The sequence below is a fragment of the Pezoporus occidentalis genome, unplaced genomic scaffold (genome assembly GCF_034315485.1).
Source record: "Pezoporus occidentalis ecotype Australia unplaced genomic scaffold, CSIRO_AGI_Poc_V1 ctg31, whole genome shotgun sequence".
NCBI classification, from domain to species: domain Eukaryota; kingdom Metazoa; phylum Chordata; class Aves; order Psittaciformes; family Psittacidae; genus Pezoporus; species Pezoporus occidentalis.
This window is the reverse complement of record NW_026915052.1, coordinates 1,855,424-1,878,969: the sequence shown is the minus strand read 5'-3', so window position 1 is coordinate 1,878,969 and position 23,546 is coordinate 1,855,424. Positions and strand designations below refer to the sequence as shown.

At 45.7% G+C, this 23,546-nt stretch overlaps 1 protein-coding gene across 5 annotated transcripts; it reads right to left on the bottom strand.

Moving 5' to 3' along the window:
* Window positions 1-682: 682 nt before the first annotated feature.
* On the bottom strand, window positions 683-22,841 carry LOC134168363 (cholesterol 24-hydroxylase). Of its 5 annotated transcripts, none has more exons than XM_062627953.1 (15): window positions 22,686-22,841; window positions 19,018-19,095; window positions 18,629-18,710; window positions 18,007-18,080; window positions 16,402-16,488; window positions 15,626-15,764; window positions 14,646-14,756; window positions 13,705-13,861; window positions 13,317-13,379; window positions 12,171-12,243; window positions 11,641-11,725; window positions 9,704-9,814; window positions 9,359-9,447; window positions 8,407-8,473; window positions 683-852 (listed from the first exon to the last, which is right to left on the bottom strand). In XM_062627953.1, the coding sequence occupies exons 1-15, from the start codon at window positions 22,811-22,813 to the stop codon at window positions 727-729; spliced, it is 1,470 nt and encodes a 489-aa protein (XP_062483937.1). In that variant the 5' UTR covers window positions 22,814-22,841; the 3' UTR covers window positions 683-726. The 5 variants fall into 5 exon arrangements, with proteins under 5 accessions (XP_062483937.1, XP_062483939.1, XP_062483936.1 ...); XM_062627955.1 differs by lacking the exon at window positions 683-852 and adding an exon at window positions 859-1,111; XM_062627952.1 differs by lacking the exon at window positions 683-852 and adding an exon at window positions 5,941-7,529.
* Window positions 22,842-23,546: the final 705 nt, after the last annotated feature.

Below are 23,546 nucleotides of genomic sequence, written 5' to 3'. Positions count from 1 at the left end.
GATAGCTGCGAAGAAGCGGAGCGGAGTGCTGCCTCCTCTCTGTCCCTGCGTTTATACACCTGTCTGCAGCGGGCGCTGCTGCGCAGAAGCTTGGTCGGGTTAGCTTAGGCCAAAGGCACATGCATTTTATCTGCTTCTGATGTAGGCAGTATGCCGCTAGCCCTCCTCACTGAGTGGCCTGAAACACCAGCCCCCTCTACACTACTGGGTTAGAAATTAAACAACGGTCTGCCTCTCTGCCTGCTTTGCTTCAGTATCTGCTGTAATCGCTTATGGCACAACTGGCCTAAGGGACCCTCCCCAGAGGGAGCAGGGTGACATTTAGGCTGGTGACGTAGCCTCCTCATGAGGACTCCTGCGAGCACGAGGAGACCAGCGATTGCAGTGGGTGAGATTACACAGGGGTTGTTCTAGCCATGATCAGGCAGCGGGACCACTCAGTCCTGCAGTATCGGCATTGCCCTGGGACACGTCTGCTCCTCCTTGGCTCACTCAAGGTACAACAGTGCTGTTCTCTCTCTCCTGACTCACAACACAGAGCACACTGCTCAGGTTGCTTTCTCAAGCCACCCCTGCAAAGGAGCCTCTGTGAAACCTTCCTAAGAAACTCGACTTTAATATCATGGCCCATAGGACAGAGATTTTCAGAGACTATAGCAAGGCAGTTATCATGACCGGTGACTCCCCAAGACCATTTAAATAGAAACAATGAATACGAGTGATCACTTATAAATAGCTTCCTTCCCAAAAGCCTGCAGAAAGTTCCCTCTCCACTTCCTGTTGGTTCAGCTTCCCTGGAGCACCCTGTGGGACAGGGTATGACCAGGAGCACTGGAGCAGGGCACAGTTGCTCTGTAAGGCAGCAGGGAAAATGAACTAAGGATTCACCAGGACATTTCCAGAAACACAGTTGGCCACAGTCTGTTCCAGAACCCACAGTCTGCCAGTGTATAAAATAAAGGAGGAAATCTCACTGCCTGTATTTATCCACACACATACAGGTTAGAGGCATGATCCCAGCATGGCTCTTTCAGGAGCTGAATTTCCTTTGTTGTTTTTTAACCTTAATAGTTCTTTAATTACCATCCTTATTTTCAAATCAAGTATACATCTGTGTCATAATATTGTCACCAAAGAGCTATTAAATGCATTTTTACCTGTGTTTCCAAGGGAATAGATGCCAGCTGAGCATAGTATTATCTAATTTAGCCTGTCCTCAGCACTGTAATAATATCAAGATCTATTAAAGAAGACTCACAGATACATACAAATAATAATGGTTGATTATTTATTTGCTTTATAGTAGCACTTGAGGATCCCTACCAATATCATGGCTCTGCTGTGCAAGGCTTCTTGCAGACAATGGCTCAAGAGGTGGCCTCACCTTTAGAGCTCATGCCTTAAATGGGAAACATGGCAAAATACTGCAGCAAGGATGTAGCAGAAGAGTACGTGGTCATCTGAATGTCCTTTTGTTCCTTGGAGGCACTGCACAAAAAAAAGAGGGGAGAGGAGGTAACAAGGGAAGAGATGGAAGGTGAGGGTAAGCAAGACAAGGATCAACCCTTACCAGACAAGCTTAAAGACCCCACAGAACTGGAGTCTTCCCTAGTGCTTGGTACCAGTATCCCCTGCAAGAATCCACAGGGTGGATCCAGCATAAACTCTTACTGGATGCTGCTGGTGCCTCAGGTACTGGAGATGCTCCAGTGCCTGCTTGTAGCTTACAGTACTGTGATCTTTTGAGGAACTGAACCAAGAATGAGGCTTAATCAAACAAAGTCCATTTGAAAAGGAGGAAGCAGTTCTTTAATATTGTTACAATAGGTCTGTACTGGAGGAACAATTTCTCCCACACCAGTCCAGTGAGGACAGTGGCATGGGTTAAAGAGTGCAAGACCCTCAACTGGAGCTCAGTGCAGGGCTGCTTTAGAGCAGAAGCAAATCCTACAGGTGGACCAAAGAGGAGAAAGACAACTGGACCATGAGACATCAGTGTGGTGATGTTTCCAGAGAGAATGAGATGTGTGGAAAGCAGCATTGCTGAAAGAGGGAGGTCATAGAGCTGAAAGGGAAGGATGAGAGGCAGAATTTCGGCATTGGAACTAAACAAACTGCTATCAGGGTTAGCCTATCAGTACAGACTGACTCTAAAGGTGGGCAGGCTTCGCACTAGTACAGACTGGAAAAGTTAAAAGTGACAGATAGGTTCCTAGGTCACTGGTACATGATCTTCCCCATAGCTACATTGTTAGAGCAGCCCCTGGCCACTGTCACTCTCCTGACAATTTCTGGTATGATCTTGGATGTGCCAGACGGCCTTCCTGGTACACAAGTTGCACATGACCACCCTATTTTGAAGGATAAAAGAGCTCGACAGACACAGTTATTCTGTCTCAGTCCACCTCAGTGCCAGGGAAAGGTCCAGGACATACTTCCTTTGTTAATATAGGTGTCACCTAAGTGTTTTGAAGAGAGAGGAGGAAACAATACCAGTGTTTGAGGAGGTTCTGCTTCTGAGCACTGCCTCACTCCCAGCAAATCTGGGGGCCTTCATTGGCAGGAAGAGGATCAGAAGATGGCTTGTTCTGAAAAAAATATTGATTCAGGGTAGACCTTATGTGTATTGTGGGTCCTGGGAGGGACGAAGAAGTGCTGAACATAGAGAACGCAAACTCCCTTCAGAGAGGAATCTACCTGCTCACTCTAGTGGGAGGCAGATAGCTTTGACCATGTCCATGTCCACCACAAAGCCTGTTGAGATAGCAAGACAAGTCCAGGAGACACTTCAGGGCTTGAAGGGAGAATATTTGAATCAGTACCTCCTGTTTCATAAAATACCCATCACTGCCAGTTCAGTGACAAAAACCACTTGCAACCTCACACAGACCCGTGCATGGGCATGGTGAGTAGGGCAGGACTTGCCACCAAACATTTCACATGGAGACCTCACATGAGAAGGGAAGGCACAGTAAAAAGACTTCTGAGCTCACTAGCTTTGACCTCTTTATGTCATTTTAATTTCCATTTTATAAGCCTCCTTGAGTTGCAGCACATGCAGCTGGGGGGCTGTGAGTCTACAGCAAGGGGCTGAGCTCACAGGGAGTAAAACAGAGGAAAGGGCCCCCTTCAGCTTCAGTGTAACCTGGGTGCAGCCTCCAAACCTTACCACGAGGCAGACCAGCAGTGATTAATTACAAATAATGTCACCAAGTGTCCTGTAGAGCAGACCAAAGCATTGGCATGGGCAGCAACATAGAGAAACCTTAAAATGATCCCACTGAGGCAGTGTTCCATTGTGGGCAGTTCCTCCACCCTGCTGGTGCCTCCCTTGTCACTGGTATCACTGAAGGAGGGAAGAAGAGCGAGCCCACTGCCTCAGTGAGGAAATGTCACCTCGTCTGCAAGTACTTCGTCTCTGAGTCCAGAAGAACATAAGATCTTGCAATTTGTGGGAAAACGGAGAGAAGGCACAACAGCTCTGTCTGACCCAGTACATGCCATCCCTCTTGTAACACAGCAGAAAGAAGATTCTGTCTGACATTATTGCCTTTGCTAGCATATGAGCTAGAAGAGAAATGGTCTGTGTTGTGGAGACCTGCTTTGTGACTGTGTTGTCTCAATAGCAGATGTTGCTTGGATGCAGCAAAGGTCTCCTTCTACAGCTCTCATCGTGTAACCACACTCACCACAAATACATGTATGGTTAACCTGCATGCTCACACCACATCCTGGGAGCCCCAGTTTTTTTGAACATACAGTGACTAAATGTGCTACATGCACCTAGCACAGTGCTCTAAAGCTGGTGCAGTGAAGAAAGGAACTAGAAGTTGACCATGGCTGGATAGATGATCCTGAAATATCCTGGTTCTTGCTCTGCATACCTGGCTCCAGCAAAGAAAGACAGTATTTTGTGCTTTCTTATGTACACTCAGTCCTCCAGAGGGTATAGATGGAGCAAAAGGCTGTCCACCATTCAGAATATATTGGGCTGAGCTACAGTTTCAATGAGCATGATTGAATCCCATACCTTTGAGCTTCTCTTGGCTCCCTGCAAGGGTTATAATGAGATTCCTCTCATGAAAACTTGTGGAGATTTTTTCCACTTTTGTCCTGGCACAAATCTAGAGCTGGGGTCTTCTCTGGAGATGTAGGCCAGTCTGTACATGAGGTGTAGATGCAAAAACGGAGAGTCTCCTGTGCTCCAGACTAGCTGGGACGAAAAAGCATTACCTTCTCCCTTGTCAGAAGTAAGGGGGTTTGCTGCTTTCTAAAAGACAGAGGCTCCTTGGGTGCATGTCCCCTAACCGGTTCCCTCCTTCTCAAGAGGCCTAGGCAGCAGCTTTTTCCTCATGTCTTGTCCTCAACACTGATCTAAATGGGATAAAATGAAGCTCTTGGGTTAGCATAAAAAAAAAACAACTGGGAGAAATCCTGGAGAGAAGTCTTCACTCTGAAGTCATATATGAAAGTCCTGGGCCTAAGTCCAGAAGAGGGAGGCAAAGAGTTTATAGGTCTGGGAAAGGGATCAAAGAAACCTGCGTCAGAAACCTGCACCAGCCATCTGTCAGAACAAGATGAAGACCTAGATGCTGCTAATAAAGACAGACTCTTGGGAGTAAGTGTCGCCACCAGTGCCCACACCTTTAATGAAGGCAGCTGCTTACCTTTCTGCCTCCATCCTCCAGGCATCCCACACACAGCTGTGCTGCATGGCACCCAGGGTAAAACCACCCCAGCAGCCACTTCCAGGTTTTCCTTTGTTTTGCCCAAAAGCCAGGAAAAGGGTACAGGAAAAAATAGCTACAGGTATGATAGTTTCCTACAGCCAGTTGGGAATAGCACTGGGGAGACAGCCCTTGCTCTCCTTTTTTGCCTTACCAACCATGATCTGTAGCAGAATTCTTGGTGCAGGTAATGGTTGTTTGCGCCAGAAGTGAAGTAACACGTTTCTCCTCCCCAGAATAAGGAAAACTGTCCTTTCCTGTGGTGTCTGAGAAAGCTGCAGCCCCCAGGTCTTTTGCAGCCTATGGCAGACACAGCTATTTCTCCAAAGCCACTTCTGGCCGCAAGTTTCTCCACAGCATTTAGCAAACCCTGTACCGGCACCCAGCTGGCATTCAGGGCACCAGGGACAGCTTTCCTGACCCTATTTGTTGTTTTTTTTTTGACAGAGCAGGGATCACGTCCTGGCTGGGGGTGCAGGATGAAGCCATGAGAACACTGCGGGGTGTTTGCACAACACCACAGGGTATCATCCTGTGGTAGGATGTCCTGGAGGAGTCAGGACAGCTTGTCGCCAAAGAGGAGCTGTCAATGAAGAGCGCTGCTCCAGTTAGGTGCATCGCCAATGAGAGCTTGCCATCTGCTGGAAGGCAATCAGCATTGACAGGTGACAATGGTGAGAGCTTTTGGGGGTCCGAATAGGAGAAAGGCCCGTGTCAGCAGTCCCTGGAGAGCTAGATGGCATTTGGGCTTGCAGAGAGAACAGGAAGAGCATCCGAGGAGGGTAAGCACTAAGTAGACAGAAAGCTCTGGTCTCAGGCAAATAAGGTCTGACAAAATTTGCTGCAGGGCTTTAACATGCTATCACCCCCTTTAAGCTCTCCTTGGAGGTGCCCATAGCCATTGCAGGGGTAGCAGAAAGCAATACCTGTTTGTGCAACTCATGCATTTCAACTAAGTCATTAGGGCAGAGCGGAGAGCTGGCACAATTGCGCCTCACATTTCCATGGCACAATCGTGCCAGCATGTCTATCAAGCTGTCTGTGTGCTGTTCACAGCATACATTGCTCCCCGCACCACTGAGATCCTTCCCTCCGACATATTCTCACAATTCATCCTTTTGTTACACCACCAGCCTACCTAGACCAAAAGGCATTGAGCATCCTGCTCTTGATCACATCAGCTCCCAGGAACACACATCCAGCAAGAAAGTCCTCAGGTTTTCCAATGACATTTTTATTATGTCTAGAAGGATACAAGAGTATGTCCAGCACAAGGGCTTGAAGAGCTCATCTACTAATAGATGGACTAAACCTTCACTAGCAATATAGCTATTGGTACTGCAGGGTGTAAATCATATCAGTACATTATATGACATTGCTTGTATTACCAAAAACCACATCACCCTTCTTGGCCTCCTATCCCACTGCTGCACTGAATGAGACGGTGTACAACAGGGAAAGCTCTTTGACATTACATTCCTGGTGTGGAAACTTGACAGTGTACAGACTGTGTTCTTGCCCTTTCAATTAAAAAAGGTAAGAAACAACAATGGCAGCACCAAATGCCTTGAATTTCCTGTATTTCATGATAGATGAGGCCCAAACTCATATGAGGCATCCACATATTTATGGAAAGTGGCAATTTCACGATACTTTTTTTTTCCCTAGCAGAACTAGGCTGCAAGCCAACATGCAGTGGGCAATTTTGGCACATTGGCAGAAGGGGGTGCAGGACCTTTTCCTGCCTGTGGCTCAAGTTATAGACACACTTCAGCAGCAATGTCACTTTAAGCAGCATGTGGCTACAGGCACTTACCACCAACCCTGCTGCACCTACTAAACCATCTCGTTCAAGTCCTCGTGTAGCTTCATGGTAAATCAGACAGGGAAAATGGTCCAGGTTAAAATATACCTAGTAAGGCCCCCATAAAAAGGAACAGTGTCTCATGAGAATGAGAACAAGCTGTGGGGAGGAAGCAGAAGAGCACCCTTCAGCAGCATGGACTGAGAATCTATGTTCTTAATGATACTGGAAGAAAGGTAGGAGAGACTGAATAAAAATGAGGCAATAGCAACAGGGAAAGTAGTGCCCTCCGTTTCTGATTTTCATTTCAGATTGCTCCTATTAATTGTTCTCATTTAGAGTAGGGATGGGAAGATTGCTTTCACCAAGAGAGTATCTCCAAGCTTTTCTTCCCAAGTTCAGCCCAAATCCTGTGCTCTACAAAATCTTCCAATTTCATTGTGTAAGTAGGAAACTCCCCCAACAAGGGCTTACTTAGACCATGTTGTGTTGTAAGGAAGCTTAGTGGAAACTATCAGGTGGGATTTGAGTGCAGGTTTGTGTGGAGCTCCAGAGATACTCCACTGAAAGGACGTTCTTTTCCAAATCTGGTCAGAACCAAATAGTCCCCCAAGAAAATAACAGGCTTTGCAGTTCCCGGTAAGCTTCCAGATTGAAGATGCTCATTAGAGTGACTCCTATGTTTTTCTTCAGTAAATTATGAGAAAGGTTAAGAAAAATTTCAGTCTAGTAACCCTCTGAAGGGGCCTGAAAAATCTGATCTTTGATTAGCATGAAGATCTTCAAAATTAGAAGACACACTAACATTACCATGCCATGCTTCCCTCCCTGAGTAGTCACGCCTGGCAGCTTCTTTCAACACTCCTTGGCTTTAATTTACACATTACTCCATCTAGTGGCCTCAAGGTTCCAGCATCCAAGAGTTTAAAACTCTGCCCTGGTACCAGCTCGAATTCAAACCTCTGCAGCAGTTTTGCCATCACCACTTTCGCCTCCATCTGTTAAGAAAAGCAAACTCATTATCAATGACAGCAAATGTAACTTGGATTGCAGATTCTTACACTCAGTGTGTTATGTCATGCTGCTCTGTCAATACAGAGATTTAAAAGTTAAATGTTACTCTGTTAATGCAGCTGGCTGAGTTTGAGCAGGAAGAAGAGTCAGCTGGGGCTTCCTGGATTTGAGGACCACTGACAGGTACTAAGATCAGTCCTTGTGTTTATGCGTTAACCCCGTTTTGGAAATTCGAGTGTAAAACTAAGCACTTTAACCTGAAGATCTCGAGCACTGTTGCTCAGATGAACTCAACAGCACAGACCCAAAGAGCCGGCCTCCTATTGTTCTTCTGAAATGCTCCCTGCCATGCTCGTTACTTCATTAAGTTGTTCCTCCCATCCAAGCAGCCCCCTCCTCACCTCCTCAGTGCCAGTTCTGGCTTGTGCCCTTCTGCCAGCTGATGTTTTCCCTGCCCTGACTCTGCCAGCTGCACTCATGGGATGGCCCTTAAGCCCTTGCACAGCCCCCGTGTGTCTGACCCTGGCTGGAAAAGGGATGTTGACTGCAATTCCCATCAAGGGGGCTGGATTCAAGCAGGGTTACCCAGAAGAGTTCAGAGGGAGAACAGCCTGCTGCCCTCTCACCTGCAGACACCTTGGTCTAATGAGTGCAGGAGTGATATGGGACCAGTTTGATACATGTATGTCTGACAGCATTTAAGAGACATGCCTGGTCATGGGCATGGTGGTGATCTTCCCTCTAGAGGAAAGAGGGCCAGCACACCATCAGTGTGGCCTTTGGTACCATCACTACCAGCCGCAGCCAGCACACCCTGAGCTGACCCAATGCTCGCTAATAAAGTGTCATTCCAGGCCTTACCTGTGCAAACGCCTGCCCGATGCAGGACCGGGGTCCCAGAGAGAATGGAAAATAGCAATAATATGGCCTGAAAAAAAAACCAAACTTCTAAACTGTCACCTTGACAGCTTACAAGGCAACGAGTGAATATTTGATCACTGCAGCAAGGAAATGGTCTAAATACCAACTCACCTAGCTCACTTAAGAAAATCTCCAAATTCTCATGGTTTTGCTTCAGAGCAGCAGTACAGCTCTGCAACAAGCTTCCTTGTCATGTACATAGCTTAGCTTCCAGAACTGGTCTGATATGTGAAAACCTTATTTCAAAGCTGAATGTCAAGCATACTCTAAATGCTCTCCAGGCCATCATGAGGACATAACAATCCACTCAGTTATTGCTCCTTTGGGCAGCTCTGAACCATGTGAGTGAGGGGGGCATTTGGTTCAGGAGACCAGACTAAGCTGAAGCAAAATCCATGACTCATAAAGTAGCTAGATGCAGGGATCAGCACCATCTGTTTAGGTAACTGGTCCCTCCTACTGCACTCCTGACTACTGATCAGATTACTCATTAGGCTGCCTGTCCTGTGGCTGAACAGCATCTTCTGTCCCTCAGCCTCTTGTCCCCTCTCTAATGTGCAGACATATCAAGCATCCTGGAGCCAGGGCTACAACAGATTAAATGTCTGTATTGGCAAAATATTCAACCTCGTATTGGCCCAAAGCTTTGACCTCAATATAAACATTAAACAACATTAGAATTACTCTTTTTTAGACAATATCATGTGGTCTAAAGAACTTCTGAACAAAAGCTGTGCATTATGACTCTCTATTTGCATTTGGATAAGGGTTTAGCAATACTCATACTGGAATGGAAAAACAGTTTTATTCCTCTCTCCCTCCCCCTTGAAATCTCTTCCTTTAATGGTTCCTTATTACATATTTAATAACCTAGGAGTAAAAACAAACTCACTTAGGTGCATCTTTGCTAAATCGGTCTGGATTGAAAGTGAGTGGATCCTTGAAATACTTTTCCATCCTTCCCATTATGTAAGTGCTGAACTGTGAAGAAAGAGTTTATTTATGTTAGTCAGGAGCAGAACACTGAAAATGCCTTTTCACTGTCATGGGTACAAAATCATAACTTCCTGCCATACCCCAGACAAAAGGAATCCAAATTCTAACCCAGTTTTGGACAATAGTTTAGAGAGGCTGGTAGAAATATGATCAGGGAGGACTTTTGCCCCCTGATACACAAATCCATCACATTTGGATCAACTGCAGCAGCTAAAAGCTGATGATGGTGGATGGAACTCACAAAGAGAGTTGTTTTTGCAGGAATCCTGATGCCATCGATGACATGCTCCTTGTCTATCCAGCGCAATGTCCCCGGGACAGGTGGGTACAGCCTCAGCGATTCCTTCAAAACCTGCATCAGTGAAAAGCACAAAAGGTCAGTTAGTTAATACAGTGTAGGAAGCAGAAATAAAACTAATTACTTCCCTATGACCTTTTACTTTGGCTAAATGGGAGTTTTGGCTTGTGGAATAGATGCTGATATACCTGCCTTGGACTCCTGTGGGCAAAATATACAGCTAAGTCAGTTCTTTCAGGCCTGGTTCTTTCTTACAACTGGTAAAACACAGAGAAAAAAAGTACAACCACAAGAGATCCCATGAACTGAACTGATCTAACACCTCAAGTCAAGTCAACAACTAAGTGAAAAAGTATTGGGAAGCAAAATCAAAGACAGTATCTGAAAGTGACGTCTCATGCTCCTGATGAGCTGTTCCCAGTGCTGGCTGCCATGAGGATGACTGGTTGCTCCCACCTTTGTACTGCTTCTGCTGCTCAGGGAGCTGAGCCAGGTCACAGCACCAAAATGACAAAGCAACTTGGCAAAGGAAAATGAATAGGGAACAGCGAGTTAAAATAAATGGAGTGAGACCATTTCTTTTGGTGGCAGTGAGCTGTAAGAACGGCTTATTTCATCAAAGTGAAACCTAATTAACAGCACACATTAGCATCGCACTGCAAATGCAATTAACAGTGTGTATGCATGAGTGGATTAATGAAAAAAAAACATGGACAAAAGGATTCAGAATTGCCTGAGCGGCAGGAGAGGAGTCCCATGGTCTCTGATACTTCAGTGATGGACTGGCTCTGACCAAGGATGACTGTGATGTTGGTTGTATAGATCCAAGCTTGTTCATTAAATAATCTGCTTTGAGAGGGTGTCATGAGCTGTCTCAAAACTGAAAGGCTTAGATACCTCATCCTAATTGGAGCGGTATAATTGTGATGGTGTTTGGAGAAGCCTAAGGAAACCTGTTGATTTCTGTAATCACACAGAGATGCTTTTCTTAGGAGAAATACACCTTTGAAATGTACCTACTGTCAAAGCACAGTGATTTGTGGAATATGATACATCAAATGGTAAAACAGCATCATATCTCCTCAGCAGGGCAGTTTAAGGGAAAAGCAACCATAACACAATACTAAAATCACATGGAAATCTAAGCAGAAGAATAGCTGCCATGGCTGCAATTCAGGCTCTCCTGAGGGCTATTGGTATCCCCCTTCTTGTAAAAAAGGATATGCAATAAAAACACTGGCGAGTAGCCAAGCCCTGGCTTTGCATTTCATTACCAACTAGCATTTCTATACACAAGACCTCTTTCTTAGGACCAAACTCTCTTTTATTTAATCCCAACCCCCCAAGTGACTGAAGGGAGTTTCAAGACTGAGTAATAAAAAAATGGAATTACAAAAACTACCCTCTATTTTTGGATGTCCTCAAATCCCGTTGAGTTTATGGTGCATGGTGAGATCATAGCTGGAAATGCTTTAACAATAATCAAACAAAAATAGAGCTGTGAGTTTGGGAAGTGCGTGGGATTCAGACACAGGTTGGGCTCAGAGCTGCAAACCCTTCTTTACATATGCCTGTGGTTTCAGTGTAAACAGGTAGGGATTAAGCAGCTCCACTCTAGCTCCCAGCTTGCTAATAATTAAGGAAAGCAGTGAAGGAATTGTGTGGGATTTTGGAAAACAATTTGAGGAGCATCCTTCCCAACAAACCTGGGCTGCTGCAAATGGCTCATGGTACCTGCTTGCTGAGTCTCTGGGGACAAACACCATCAGGATCAAATTTGACATTGTCCCTAAAATGTGAAAAGCGTGGGGCTTCTCCACGACATGGCAGAGGTGCTAACAAACAGCTACAACTGGTATTTTACCTCACTCCTGCAGTACCTGAGATAAGTAGGTGAGTTTGCCAAGATCCTCAGAGTCAAGGTCTCTCTTAGCACCAAGAACATCATCCACTTCGGCCTGAAGCCTGCAGTTCAATTAAAAATGGTTAGCTGCAGACGTGCATCTCTTGCTAGGCAAGCTGACAATTACATTTATAATTTCCCAAACACTGAGTTGGACTTCGACTTCCATCCTCAGGCTAAATGCCTACTGATTCCCAGCCAGCCTGCCTGAACTTGTGCCTCTTATCAGCAATGGGCTGATACCAGGAGTGGGTGTACAGCACAGGCAAATCAGGTATGATTCAGGACCAGTATGTATAAAGGCTTTGAAATAAAAAAAGCTCACAAGCTAGATGGAATTGAAATAACTCCCCTTAAGCTTTTTTTTTATATTTTAAATATACTGAGACAATGAGACAGTTTATTTTGGAAGGGAGGCTAGAATTTACTGGGAATTTATCCTAGCTTTTTAATAATCCTTTTCAATAAGTGCACCTCAAAATTAACAGCAAGCTGGAGCACACGTACCTTTCCAGTATTTCAGGATGCTGAGCCAGTGCCATTACGGTAAATGACAACTGATTTGCAGTGGTTTCATGACCTAATGACACCAAAAATAGGTTTTATTGTTAGTATGAAATAATATAATGACAGAAAGATGGTCTGTTAGTGTGATCTGTGAACAGGAATCTTTAAATGTCAGGCCCCAGATGTTTTATTTCAAGTATGCTAGAAATCAAAAGAAATACTAAAAAGGTGATAAATCTTACATAAGGAGCTTCCAGGAATGACAAGAACAAGTTGCAGCTGGTAAAGACACGAACCATCTTGCTCAACTCAGTGCTAGCACATGGCACCTACTGGTCATGAGCTCCCTAACACACAGGCCAGTAAGGTTCAGTATTTGCCTTGCCACATCATGGGACACACTGCTCTGCCGTGATGCAAGGATTTACTGGTTCTGAGGGAAAACTGAGTTCTAACCATCTTTCCTTGAAATGTCTGCTTTATGAGGATAGCTTCAATTTTTTAATGGATGGGCATATGTACTATTTTAAAAGAGTCTTCTACAAAGATGTCTTTGTTGCAATAATGTTTTTCTTGTAGAAGAACAGTGTATGGATCTCACCTTCTTAGGAACCTAAATCCTACTGACTTGCAAGACTGATCTTTCTAAGTTGTTTACCTCATGTGTTCACCTCAGCCCCTGCTTTTTCTGACAGGCCTGACAGTGCCCTCTCCTACCAAGTGTTGACTAATAAGCCAAGAACTGTGTTTAATCATGTGGGTGGGGTGACATGAAGACACACGGAACATGTTACAGATTTAGCAGTATCAGGGAAGAAGAGCAGAACCCCATAAGGAATAGCACTGCACCCCAGGAAGCAGTGGTGCCCTCTGCACTGCAGGCTGGAAACCACTGGCCTGACATTATTTGCTGTGTTGACAGGACTGAAGGAGGATAACACTGCATTTGCCTATGAGAAACTGAGTTCTCTTCAGACCTCGCCCAGCTGGTCCTATGCCAGTGTAATACTGCTGTCTTCCAATGAAGTGACTCCTTGTTAAAGCAGCATCACATAGAGTGAGCAAGTATGTTAATCATGGCCCCGTAAGACAGCCCCAAAATGAGTACAGATTCCCATGCGACATATCCAAGTGTTAGATACCAACCTGCAACAAAGAAAGTGATAAAGTTATCCAGAATATTTTCATCATCTCTAGTTTCCTCCAGAGCTGTCAGGAGAGAAAAGCAAACAAGATTAGAAATTACCACCATGAACCATCTGGAACAGCCAGACTACTCTGCCCCATTTTGCACATTTTGTCTGAGGTGGTATTGGGAGGGGATGCTGAACATTCAAGTCGGCGCTGAGCTGCAATCAATATTTGATCCAACACAAACAGAGAAGTTTCAAAACAGCTCTCACCATCTTCAGTGTGAAAAATACATTAAAGAAGGGCCACCATTCACAAAGTTCAGACCGCTGAAACAATCCCCCCTGAATCTCACGACAAGTCATAACACAGAAATTCACTCAAACAGCGATGTGTTCCCTACCATCTCCTTTCAGTATCTGTGTAAGAATATCCAGTGTGTCTTCCTTCCCACTCTGGATGGCCTCTCTCCTCTGGTCAAGGCACTCCTTCCCCACACGCCGCAGCAGCCTCACACTTTCCTGGACCTCCTTTACCAGCTTCTGTTTCCCTGGCATGTACTGAATACAGAGTTTCTTCAGTCATTTTAGTCCTTTTGTTGGTAAAATATATTGCCAGTCTTATTTTTCAAGCAAGCACCTTGTTTTCTGCTAAGCTGCATTTGTCACAAATCTGCTCTCCACAGAACAAAGTGAATACCCCGAAGGTAGAACGTTTGGGCTGACGTGAGAAATACTTCCATCACTCCATGCTGATGTTCTGCTTTGTCAGAGCTGATGTTTTGGACATAGTAAGCAAAATCCCTCACCTCTCCATGTAAAAAACTGCAGCATGCAATACAGAATCTTACCTCTGGACCCAAAAAGGAAAACAGGAGCTCTAAAAGCCTGAACTACAGTTTTTGTGAGAAAATGGAATGATTTTCAACTTAAATATTTCATATTACATGCGTAATTTCCCAGTATATGAAATTAGGTCAAAAATATGAATTTCTTATTTTAAGACTGTTCAGACTTCTTCCACCTTGAGTGATGGCTGCCATCCTTCTTGGGCAAATGGCAAAACCCACAATTTTTGTAGTGATGGGTGTGAAAGTGTAAAGCCATATGAGATGATGACACATGCAGGGTGGAGAAAAGGCAGAGAGGAAGCATTAAACATAAGTTTTGCAAGTGTTATAAAACATTACTGAATTTTATCTTAACGCACATTGGAGGGGAAGAGATACTGATGACTTTCCCAATTGTATATGGGCCTTGCACAGCTCCAACCCACTAACTCATGCAGGAGCAGAGGGTCCATGTGGACACAAAGGGGGAGGACTGAAGTGCGGAGTGTACAGACCCGCAAGAAGGGGATACGCATCTTGGTCATTCCCTTCAAAACCATAGTCACAGCATGTGGGAAAGGCGTCTGGTCATCGCTCAGTGCATTTAATTCCAAGCCAAAGGCTACCTGAGGAGTGGGAGAGAAAAAGGCAACTCACTGCATCCTCCTGGCTTCCTGTGGCTGAGGTGAAAGAGAAAGACTGCCTCACTCCACTGCCTTTCCCCCTACAGATACCTCAGAGTAGACCCTGCCTTGCAGGAGGCTGCAAGGGAAGGGTAGTATCTACATTTTACTTCCTCCTTATTTGGAGGATCAATAATTTACTATTACTCTCCATTCATCCAAATTGTTTGCATAAAGAAGGGAAAAGCCAGTGTAAGGCAGACTTCATGCTGACAAATAATGGCAACAATGCAACATCCACACATGAATGAGCACTAGTGTGCCCCTTCTGGCACAGAGGGATGTGAGGTATGAGGCTGTAAGGGCTTTTGCAAATGATCCCTGTCCCGCAGGCCACGCTTAGGCTGTGCAGTCCCTTCCCTAACTGTCCCTTCCTATGGGTCAGCCCAAAATGAAGTGACAGATAGGACAAGAGGAAACAGCCTCAAGCTGTGCATGGGGAAGCTTAAGACTGGGTATTAGGAAAAAAATTCTTTACCTAAAGGATTGTCAAGCATTGGAACAGGCTGCCCAGGGAAGTGGTGGAATCACCTCCCTAGAAGTGTTCAAAACCCATCTAGATGAGGCTTTTAGTGACATGGTTTAGTGGTGGAGTTGGCAGTCCTGGGGTAACAGTTGGACTTGATGATCTTAAAGGTTTTTTCCAACCTAGCTGATTCTATGACACAATTAGTCCTTCAGTTCTTCCCGCACTACTGAATAAAGGTCTTGTTCCCTGGCTCCAGTTCCTCACTCTGTCCTGCTGCTGGTACCCATTACTTCTGTATCTTCCTGCTAATTCAAGAGGAAACAACAAAGTGGACAGCTGGTACCTTTGCAATGACATCCATAGTCACCCGGTTCATCATCGTCAGCATGCTAAACTCTTTATTTCCATCTGCCTTTTCCTCTAGCTTCTCCATCAGCTCCTCTGCTTTTTCATTAAAAGTTTCCATCAGACCCACCAGGTAGCTGAACAATCAATAAGAATGAGTGATGGGGGCTCTGGAGAGGACATCTTTGCTCAGGCAAATTACCTTCATTATTTTCCATAGAAAAGTATAAAGATGTTATTATTATTAGTAATAATACACTTGCCTTGATATTTTAAAAAGTAAACAGTTAAAATTAGTTAAATTCTTCTTACAGCACCCCTGCTCCACCCTGCCATGTAATCAACAGCTGACATGGCAAAGAGCTTTGGCCCTGTGCATGCAAAAGCAAATGGACTTTATCTTCAGACCCTAAACACAATGCAACAAACAAACAAACCAGAACAATCCCCTGCTTATCAATCAGGTGAATGATCAGACCCTGAGGTCTGTTCTCCAATAGGGTAAAATAGCCATCACCACACCCCTGAATACACAAGCTTAGGATCTTTCTGCTATCACTGAGCTTATATGGGTGCCACCACCCCATGGGAAGGCTGGTCACATCATGCTAGTCATGGAAATGGTGTGTTGTACTCTAAGTAAAACGTGATTTTAGCATAAAAAGTTTGGGTTTTTTACTTCTTTCTAAATATCAAATAATGGATCAATGATGGAGAGAATCATAAAATACAGCAGATATTACAGCTAGATCATCCCAGAAATATTTGCCTTACGTTCGGCTGAAAGCTGGATCCATTATCTTCCGCTGCTTGTGCCAATGCTCATGGTTGCAAACTGTTACCAAGCCATTCCCTAGGAACCTATCATTTAGGAAAACAAGGACAGGAACAGTTGTCACCAAGGGAGCCAACCAAGCCCCATGAAGCCACAAAGATAAGTCTTACACATAGAATCATAGAACGGTTAGGATTGGAAAGGACCTTAAGATCATCAAGTTCCAACCCCCCTGCCATGGGCAGGGACACCTCACACTAAACCATCTCACCCGAAGCTTCCTCCAACCTGGCCTTGAACACTGCCAGGGATGGAGCATTCACAACCTCCCTGGGCAACCCATTCCAGTGCCTCACCACCCTCACAGGAAAGAATTTCTTCCTTATATCCAACCTAAACTTCCCCTGTTTCAGTTTTAACCCGTTACCCCTTGTCCTATCACTACAGTCCCTAATGAAGAGTCCATCCCCAGCATCCCTATAGGCTCCCTTCAGATACTGGAAGGCTGCTATGAGGTCTCCACGCAGCCTTCTCTTCTCCAGGCTGAACAGCCCCAACTTTCTCAGCCTATCTTCATATGGGAGGTGCTCCAGTCCCCTGATCATCCTCATGGCCCTCCTCTGGACTTGTTCCAACAATTCCATGTCCTTTTTATGTTGAGGACACCAGAACTGCACACAATACTCCAGGTGAGGTCTCACAAGAGCAGAGTAAAGGGGCAGGATCACCTCCTTCGACCTGCTGGTCACGCTCCTTTTGATGCAGCCCAGGATACAGTTGGCTTTCTGGGCTGCAAGCACACACTGAAGCCGGCTCATGTTCATTTTCTCATCGACCAACACCCCCAAGTCCTTCTCCACAGGGCTGCTCTGAATCTCTTCTCTGGCCAACCTGCAGTTGTGCCTGGGATTGCTCCAACCCAGGTGTAGGACCTTGCACTTGTCATGGTTAAACTTCATGAGGTTGGCATCTGCCCACCTTACAAGCGTGTCAAGGTCCCTCTGGATGGCATTCCTTCATCTACTTCCTTGTATTTTTCCCACATGTAGGGGGCACCGTGCTGCTCCAAGTACACAGTCATTGCACCACTGTGGGCAATGACTGAACTGCAGATATGTTTTGCCTGATAGGTGTGGACTGCTGAGTCCAAAAAGATGCTGGTTCATTACAACTGCTATGCAAATAATTAAGGTAATGACTGGATTATTATACATTTAAAAGCTTCAGCCTAAGAGAAAATCCCCTTTTTTATTATTGGACGTAGGAGCTGGAAACTCCCATGCAATAAGGAATAATTCAGTGCTCTAAAATTTAAGTGAGAAGTTTGATGATGGTCTTGAGCTAACTGTTCTGAGACTAACTGAAGACCCACAGGGAAAAAAAAGTATGATCAAGGTCAAAGAAATCCAACATAACCTCCTCTCTGCCTGGGAAGACATATGACTTAGCACATAATTTAATAGGTACACGCTCTTAGGTATGTCTGGAATTAGTCATTAATCTCCACAAAGGTAAATGGTCTGAGTTAAAAGAAGTGTCATGCCTGCAACTCTACTAATCTTGTAATTTTCAGATCACTATGGCTTTAGATGGGTTTCACTTACCTCTCACCAAATATGTTGACGATACGACCATATACGAACCGATCCTTTGGGTACTGTGGTGACATCAAGAACTCCTAAAATCAAATCTCAGGTCAGTGAATACTGCGTGTGGTCCATTTCCCAGACAAAACATAAAAAGCTGCTCACATATTCACTGTTTTCCTCCTATAGCAACAGGCTGAAGACTAGAAAATTATTTGATGTGCCCTGATTCCCAGTTCCTGTGCCACTAGCTTGTGTTGCATGCCTCTAGTACTTTTTGCCAAATGACCCAAAATCTCACTCTGTGGTTATTGCAAAGATTTAGAGGAAGAAATTCAGTCCCTTCTGCCTTGCTCATTAGAGATATTAAGCTCTTGCAGAGAATCTGCTTTTCAGGAATGGTGGATGCTTGCTCTGTCGGCTCTTTAAATAAAGGTAACAAAGTAAATCAACCAATTGATGAGGAAAATAAATCACGGCAGCTGGGTGAGCAGAGCATCTGGTACTAACCCAGCCAGAGCTGCCCTCTCTGCAGGGACAGACTGGCTGCACTGTGTTGCCCTGAACATGAGGCACCACTTCTCTCTTTCTGGAGGGACAGGCTGATCCCCACTGTTGATTCAGCTTTATTTTGCAGTACCTTCACTCCTTCAGGACTCAGAACCATTACTGAGACTCTGTGAAAGGCATTAAGCCGTACAACAGGTCCATATTTCTCTGCCCTACAAGAAGAGAAGGGGAGGGGGGAAAAAAAAAAAAAAAAAAAGAAATGGAGAGAATTATGGTACAAACCACCAACACGTAACAGTTCAGACCTAATAACCTCAAAGGACCAAGCAGCATGTACTGGGAGCTACTGCAGTCTTCAGCACATAAAGCCATAGAAAGAAAGATGAATACTCTCTCTCTAGCTCTTCTACCAACCTTCTGAATGATGCTAAATATGTAATTCAGGGTGTCTGCACCTTGATTTTCCAATTTGTGCTACAGAACTACTCCATTTGACATTACTGATGTGTCTCAACTTACCACTGCAGGAAGAAATCATGCACCAACTCCTCTTTCCTCAGCATTCTCCATAAGATCGGCAGATGTCCAAATAAAAAGCTGCAAAAAATAAGGTTTAGTGTCACAAGAATGCAAACACAAGGTTTTGGGTGGATTGTAACCTTTGTGCTCAGTGATGCAATGTAAGTGTTGCTCATGGTTTCCCCCTTGTAAGGAAAAAGGAAAGTAACACCTAGCTGTGCCAATACCCAGCCCTCATGTGAGTAAGCAGGGAACTGGGCTCAGGCTGCTGCACTCGTGAATCCAGGAAGACCAGTGCAGAGATGCAGGACAAGACAGTTATTGCTGCTGCATTAAAGGATGATTACTGATCAATACTGAGTTGCAAAACTGAATAAAAAAGGTTAACTCTTCAAATTCAACAGCTGCATTAAAAGTCAGAGATCAATTCCTTCTTTCAGCTGCGAGCGGAGAGTCCCCACCAGCTTTGCATACTTCTGAAGGAAAATCTGGCCAAACTCCTCTCTTATGTGAGATTCTCTACACTCGAGATTCGTTTTTTGTTTGAGACAGGCAGCAATGCTACCACCCTTTTCAGTATAAACAAGCAATAGGGGAAAAACAGGCTCTTATTTTAAAATAAAATACAGGTTAAAAATAGCAAACGCTCAACTAAGTTCTCCAACATCTACAAGAACTTTTAATCCTCCACTTGTTTAACTCCTCCAATGTAACTGGACTCCAAAAAGACGGGAAAGCCCTAAATATAACAGGTGAGTTCTTCATTAACTAAAGCTCCAAAACCCACTTTATCTGCAGCACATGAGGCAAGGTTCCACTCACGGCTCCTCTTGTGAAACACATGAATCCTCAGATATTTTTCATCTGCTGTAGCATCATTACCCAATTAAGTCAGGTGTTACAACAGGCCTAAAGTGTTAATCTGCTAATGAGAAGTCCCAATTACTTACTGCATGCCATCAAAAAAAAAAAAGGGCTTGGTTTGGGATACGTAACTATGTGACACTATCAACTGAAAACGTGTATTTGCAAAGAACCCTTTTTCCATTTCTTGCTATTAAATCTTCAATATGAAGCAAACCTTTGAAGAGATGACCTCCTGTCTTCACAGGTGAGCCATTCATGGGGTAAAAAGTACAAAATGCCACCAAAACTCACTTTTCCAGCCTGTCCTGCACAGGTCTCCTTTAGAGATGTGCTGTATTAGTGTCAATAAAATAAATCAGCCCTGGAAATTAAGGACATTAATACAATCTTGTTATCATGCAGCTGTAAGACTCTGAGCAAAGTCTGAGGTTTTGATAAGATTATGTTGTACTTCACCCTAAAAATAAGGCTTTCTTAAGCTTTTATCAAAGGGCCCTTTGATAAAGGAAAAAGGGAAAGTCATGCATACGGGACATAGTAACACCTCAAAAGGACACAGGCTGTGGACTGGCTGGGTGGGGAGCAGGTCTGCTGACCACACCCTGATGCCAGTGGTCAGCAATCTAGACACAAGCCAGCGTTTGCTTCTGGTGCTGCTCTTCTCCAGTTTACCAGATACAGTCCCAATTGAGAAGTGTTTGGATTTGGATTAATCCCATTTCAGAGTAATCTGGGTTGGCAAGAACCTCTGGAGGTAACCAGTCAAGTTCCCTGCTCCAGGCCAGTCAACTTCAGAGCTATGGTACACACGGTACGTGACTCAGGGTTTCACCCTTATGGTGAAAGTGTTTTGCCTTACATGCAATTGGATTTCCCTTGAGGCAACTTTTTGGCCAAAAAGTTGTGCCTATTGCCTTCTGCCCTTCATTTCAGAACTCCAAGGAGTGTCAGGCTCCACACTTCCATAACCACCCATTAGGTAGCTGAAAATGGCCACTTCAGTAGCTGCTTCTCCACCCAAAGCAAGCTGAGCACTCAGCTTCCTGGGCATCCTGGCTGCCTTCCATTGGACCTACCCATTTGTCAATGTTAGTCTTGTAACGGAGGGAAGGAATGCCATCCAGAGGGACCTTGACCTGCCCACATAAGGTGGGCAGATGCCAACCTCATGAAGTTTAACCATGACAAGTGCAAGGTCCTACACCTGGGTCAGAGCAATCCCAGGCACAACTGCACGTTGGGCACAGAAGAGATTCAGAGCAGCCCTGTGAAGAAGGACTTGGGGGGTGTTGGTCGATGAGAAAATGAACATGAGCTGGCTTCAGTGTGCGCTTGCAGCCCAGAAAGCCAACTGTATCCTGGGCTGCATCAAAAGGAGCGTGACCAGCAGGTCAAAGGAGGTGATCCTGCCCCTCTACTCTGCTCTTCCGAGACCTCACCTGGAGTATTGTGTGCAGTTCTGGTGTCCTCAACATAAAAAGGACATGGAACTGTTGGAACAAGTCCAGAGGAGGGCCACGAGGATGATCAGGGGACTGGAGCACCTCCCGTATGAAGATAGGCTGAGAAAGTTGGGGCTGTTCAGCCTGGAAAAGGCTGCGTGGAGACCTCATAGCAGCCTTCCAGTATCTGAAGGGGTCCTATAGGAATGCTGGAGAGGGACTCTTCATTAGGGAGTGTAGTGACAGGACAAGGGGTAATGGGTTAAATCTTAAACAGGGGAAGTTTAGGTTGGATATAAGGAAGAAATTCTTTCCTGTGAGGGTGGTGAGGCACTGGAATGGGTTGCCCAGGGAGGTTGTGAATGCTCCATCCCTGGCAGTGTTCAAGGCCAGGTTGGAGGAAGCTTCGGGTGAGATGGTTTAGTGTGAGGTGTCCCTGCCCATGGCAGGGGGGTTGAAACTTGATGATCTTAAGGTCCTTTCCAATCCTAACCATTCTATGATGATCAAGCCTCAAACCCTTAAGAGACAGAAAAGCAATCACAGGGTTCTTCAAGCTGCTGTTACTTCACACCTTGAAAAGAACCCAAGGACAAGCAGTTTCAGGTATGGTAAGATCCATCATCTCTTTATCTTACTATTTGACCTAATCACACAAGCAAATTGAAGCTCAGTGTTAGGCAGCCAACCCTGGTGTCCCTGTAGGGCCGTTTAAACTGTAGACTGTGTAAACAAGTGCTGGTGTGGTGTCTTTTCCTGCGGCATGTGATGGAGAGCACGTGCATCCATAGGTTATGTTGAATGGGAAGCCCACAAGGAAGGTGTCTGGTGGAGTTAGCATCAACACGCCTGCTGGAACGGTGCAGGATGGCAAGCTGTGCTGGGATAGATAGGCCGGTGCTGCCTGTCAGGCCCCTCTCGTCTCACCAGCAAGCGCACAGCTGAGACAGGCAACTATGCCGCTCACTTCATGCCGCTGCAAGCAAGGAGATGTAGATCAGCACATCCCACCACGCCAGCCCAAGCCAACACGGCAGCGCTGCAGAAGCCCCCGGCAACGCCTTACTGTGCCAGCCTTTCCCGGGGAGGGGCCACGGGCGTGACCTCCTCGCCGTTGCCCTTGCCCACATCAGCGACGTCCGGTCCGGTCCGGCCCGGTCACCCCGCAGGTCACAGGCTGGAGCGTTTATTTCTGCGCTGCCACTGTCTCATGGCTCCGGCAGAGAGAGCGGCCAAGGTGCCATGTCTGCCGCTGTGCGCGGTCACGGCGACGGGCATCGGGCTAATGCCAGCGGAGGGACTCGCCCTGCAGACGCCTGAAAATTCCACCCGCGCCGCACGCGCCTGCCCACTCCTTACCTCTCCCGCGGGCCGCTGGGGATGTGGTCGTACTTCACGTGGATGTATTTCACGTAGCAGCAGTACAGGCCGAAGGCCAGCACGCACAGCGCCAGCAGGAGCCCCCCCACCGCTCTCAGCGCCTCCATGGCGAGCGGGTACCCAGCTTACAACGCCGTGCGTGCGCGTGCGCGCGCGTCCCCGGGCAGCGAGCGGCCTGCGCGGATCTGCGGGGCGGGCGGAAAAGGCTTCGGCGGCGGGCGGGCCCGGCCTCGCTTAAAGAGACCGGCAGCGGCGGCGCTGGGGGCGCGCTGAACCAAGAGCCCTGGGTTACAGGAGCACGGAAAACTGCCTTCCAGCGAAGGGTATATACAGGCATATATGTGAATGTCTATGTACATACATATATATGTATGCTTTCCTGGGTAGAGGTGTGCTTTGTACCGGTGCGTGAGCAGGTCAGGAAGGATGCTGCATCCTCATATGTTTGTTTACAGAAGCATTTTAAGTAAGTCTCACTCCTGAAGGCTTACACAAACTAAGCCAAATCAGGACAAGGGAGGCAAAGGCTTTTTGTTGACTTTTAACTGCTTAAAACAGAAGAGGCAGAGGGAATATATTATTGGTGCCCGTAGGAATCAATAGATGAAGACTTTCGGAGCAGTTTACTTTGGGCCCTGTGTTATACAATGTACTTAGTCATCATCCAGACACGGAAACGAGAGATTATACACTTCTATTCAAAACAGGTATCTAAAGCTGCCACGAATTGCATAAGGATTGCAGGACACAAGGTACCAAGCTATAAAGTGGTGAAAATTCATTTCTGGTAAATGAAAAGTAATGCACAGGCAAAAATAAATTATGTATCTAAGTACAAAC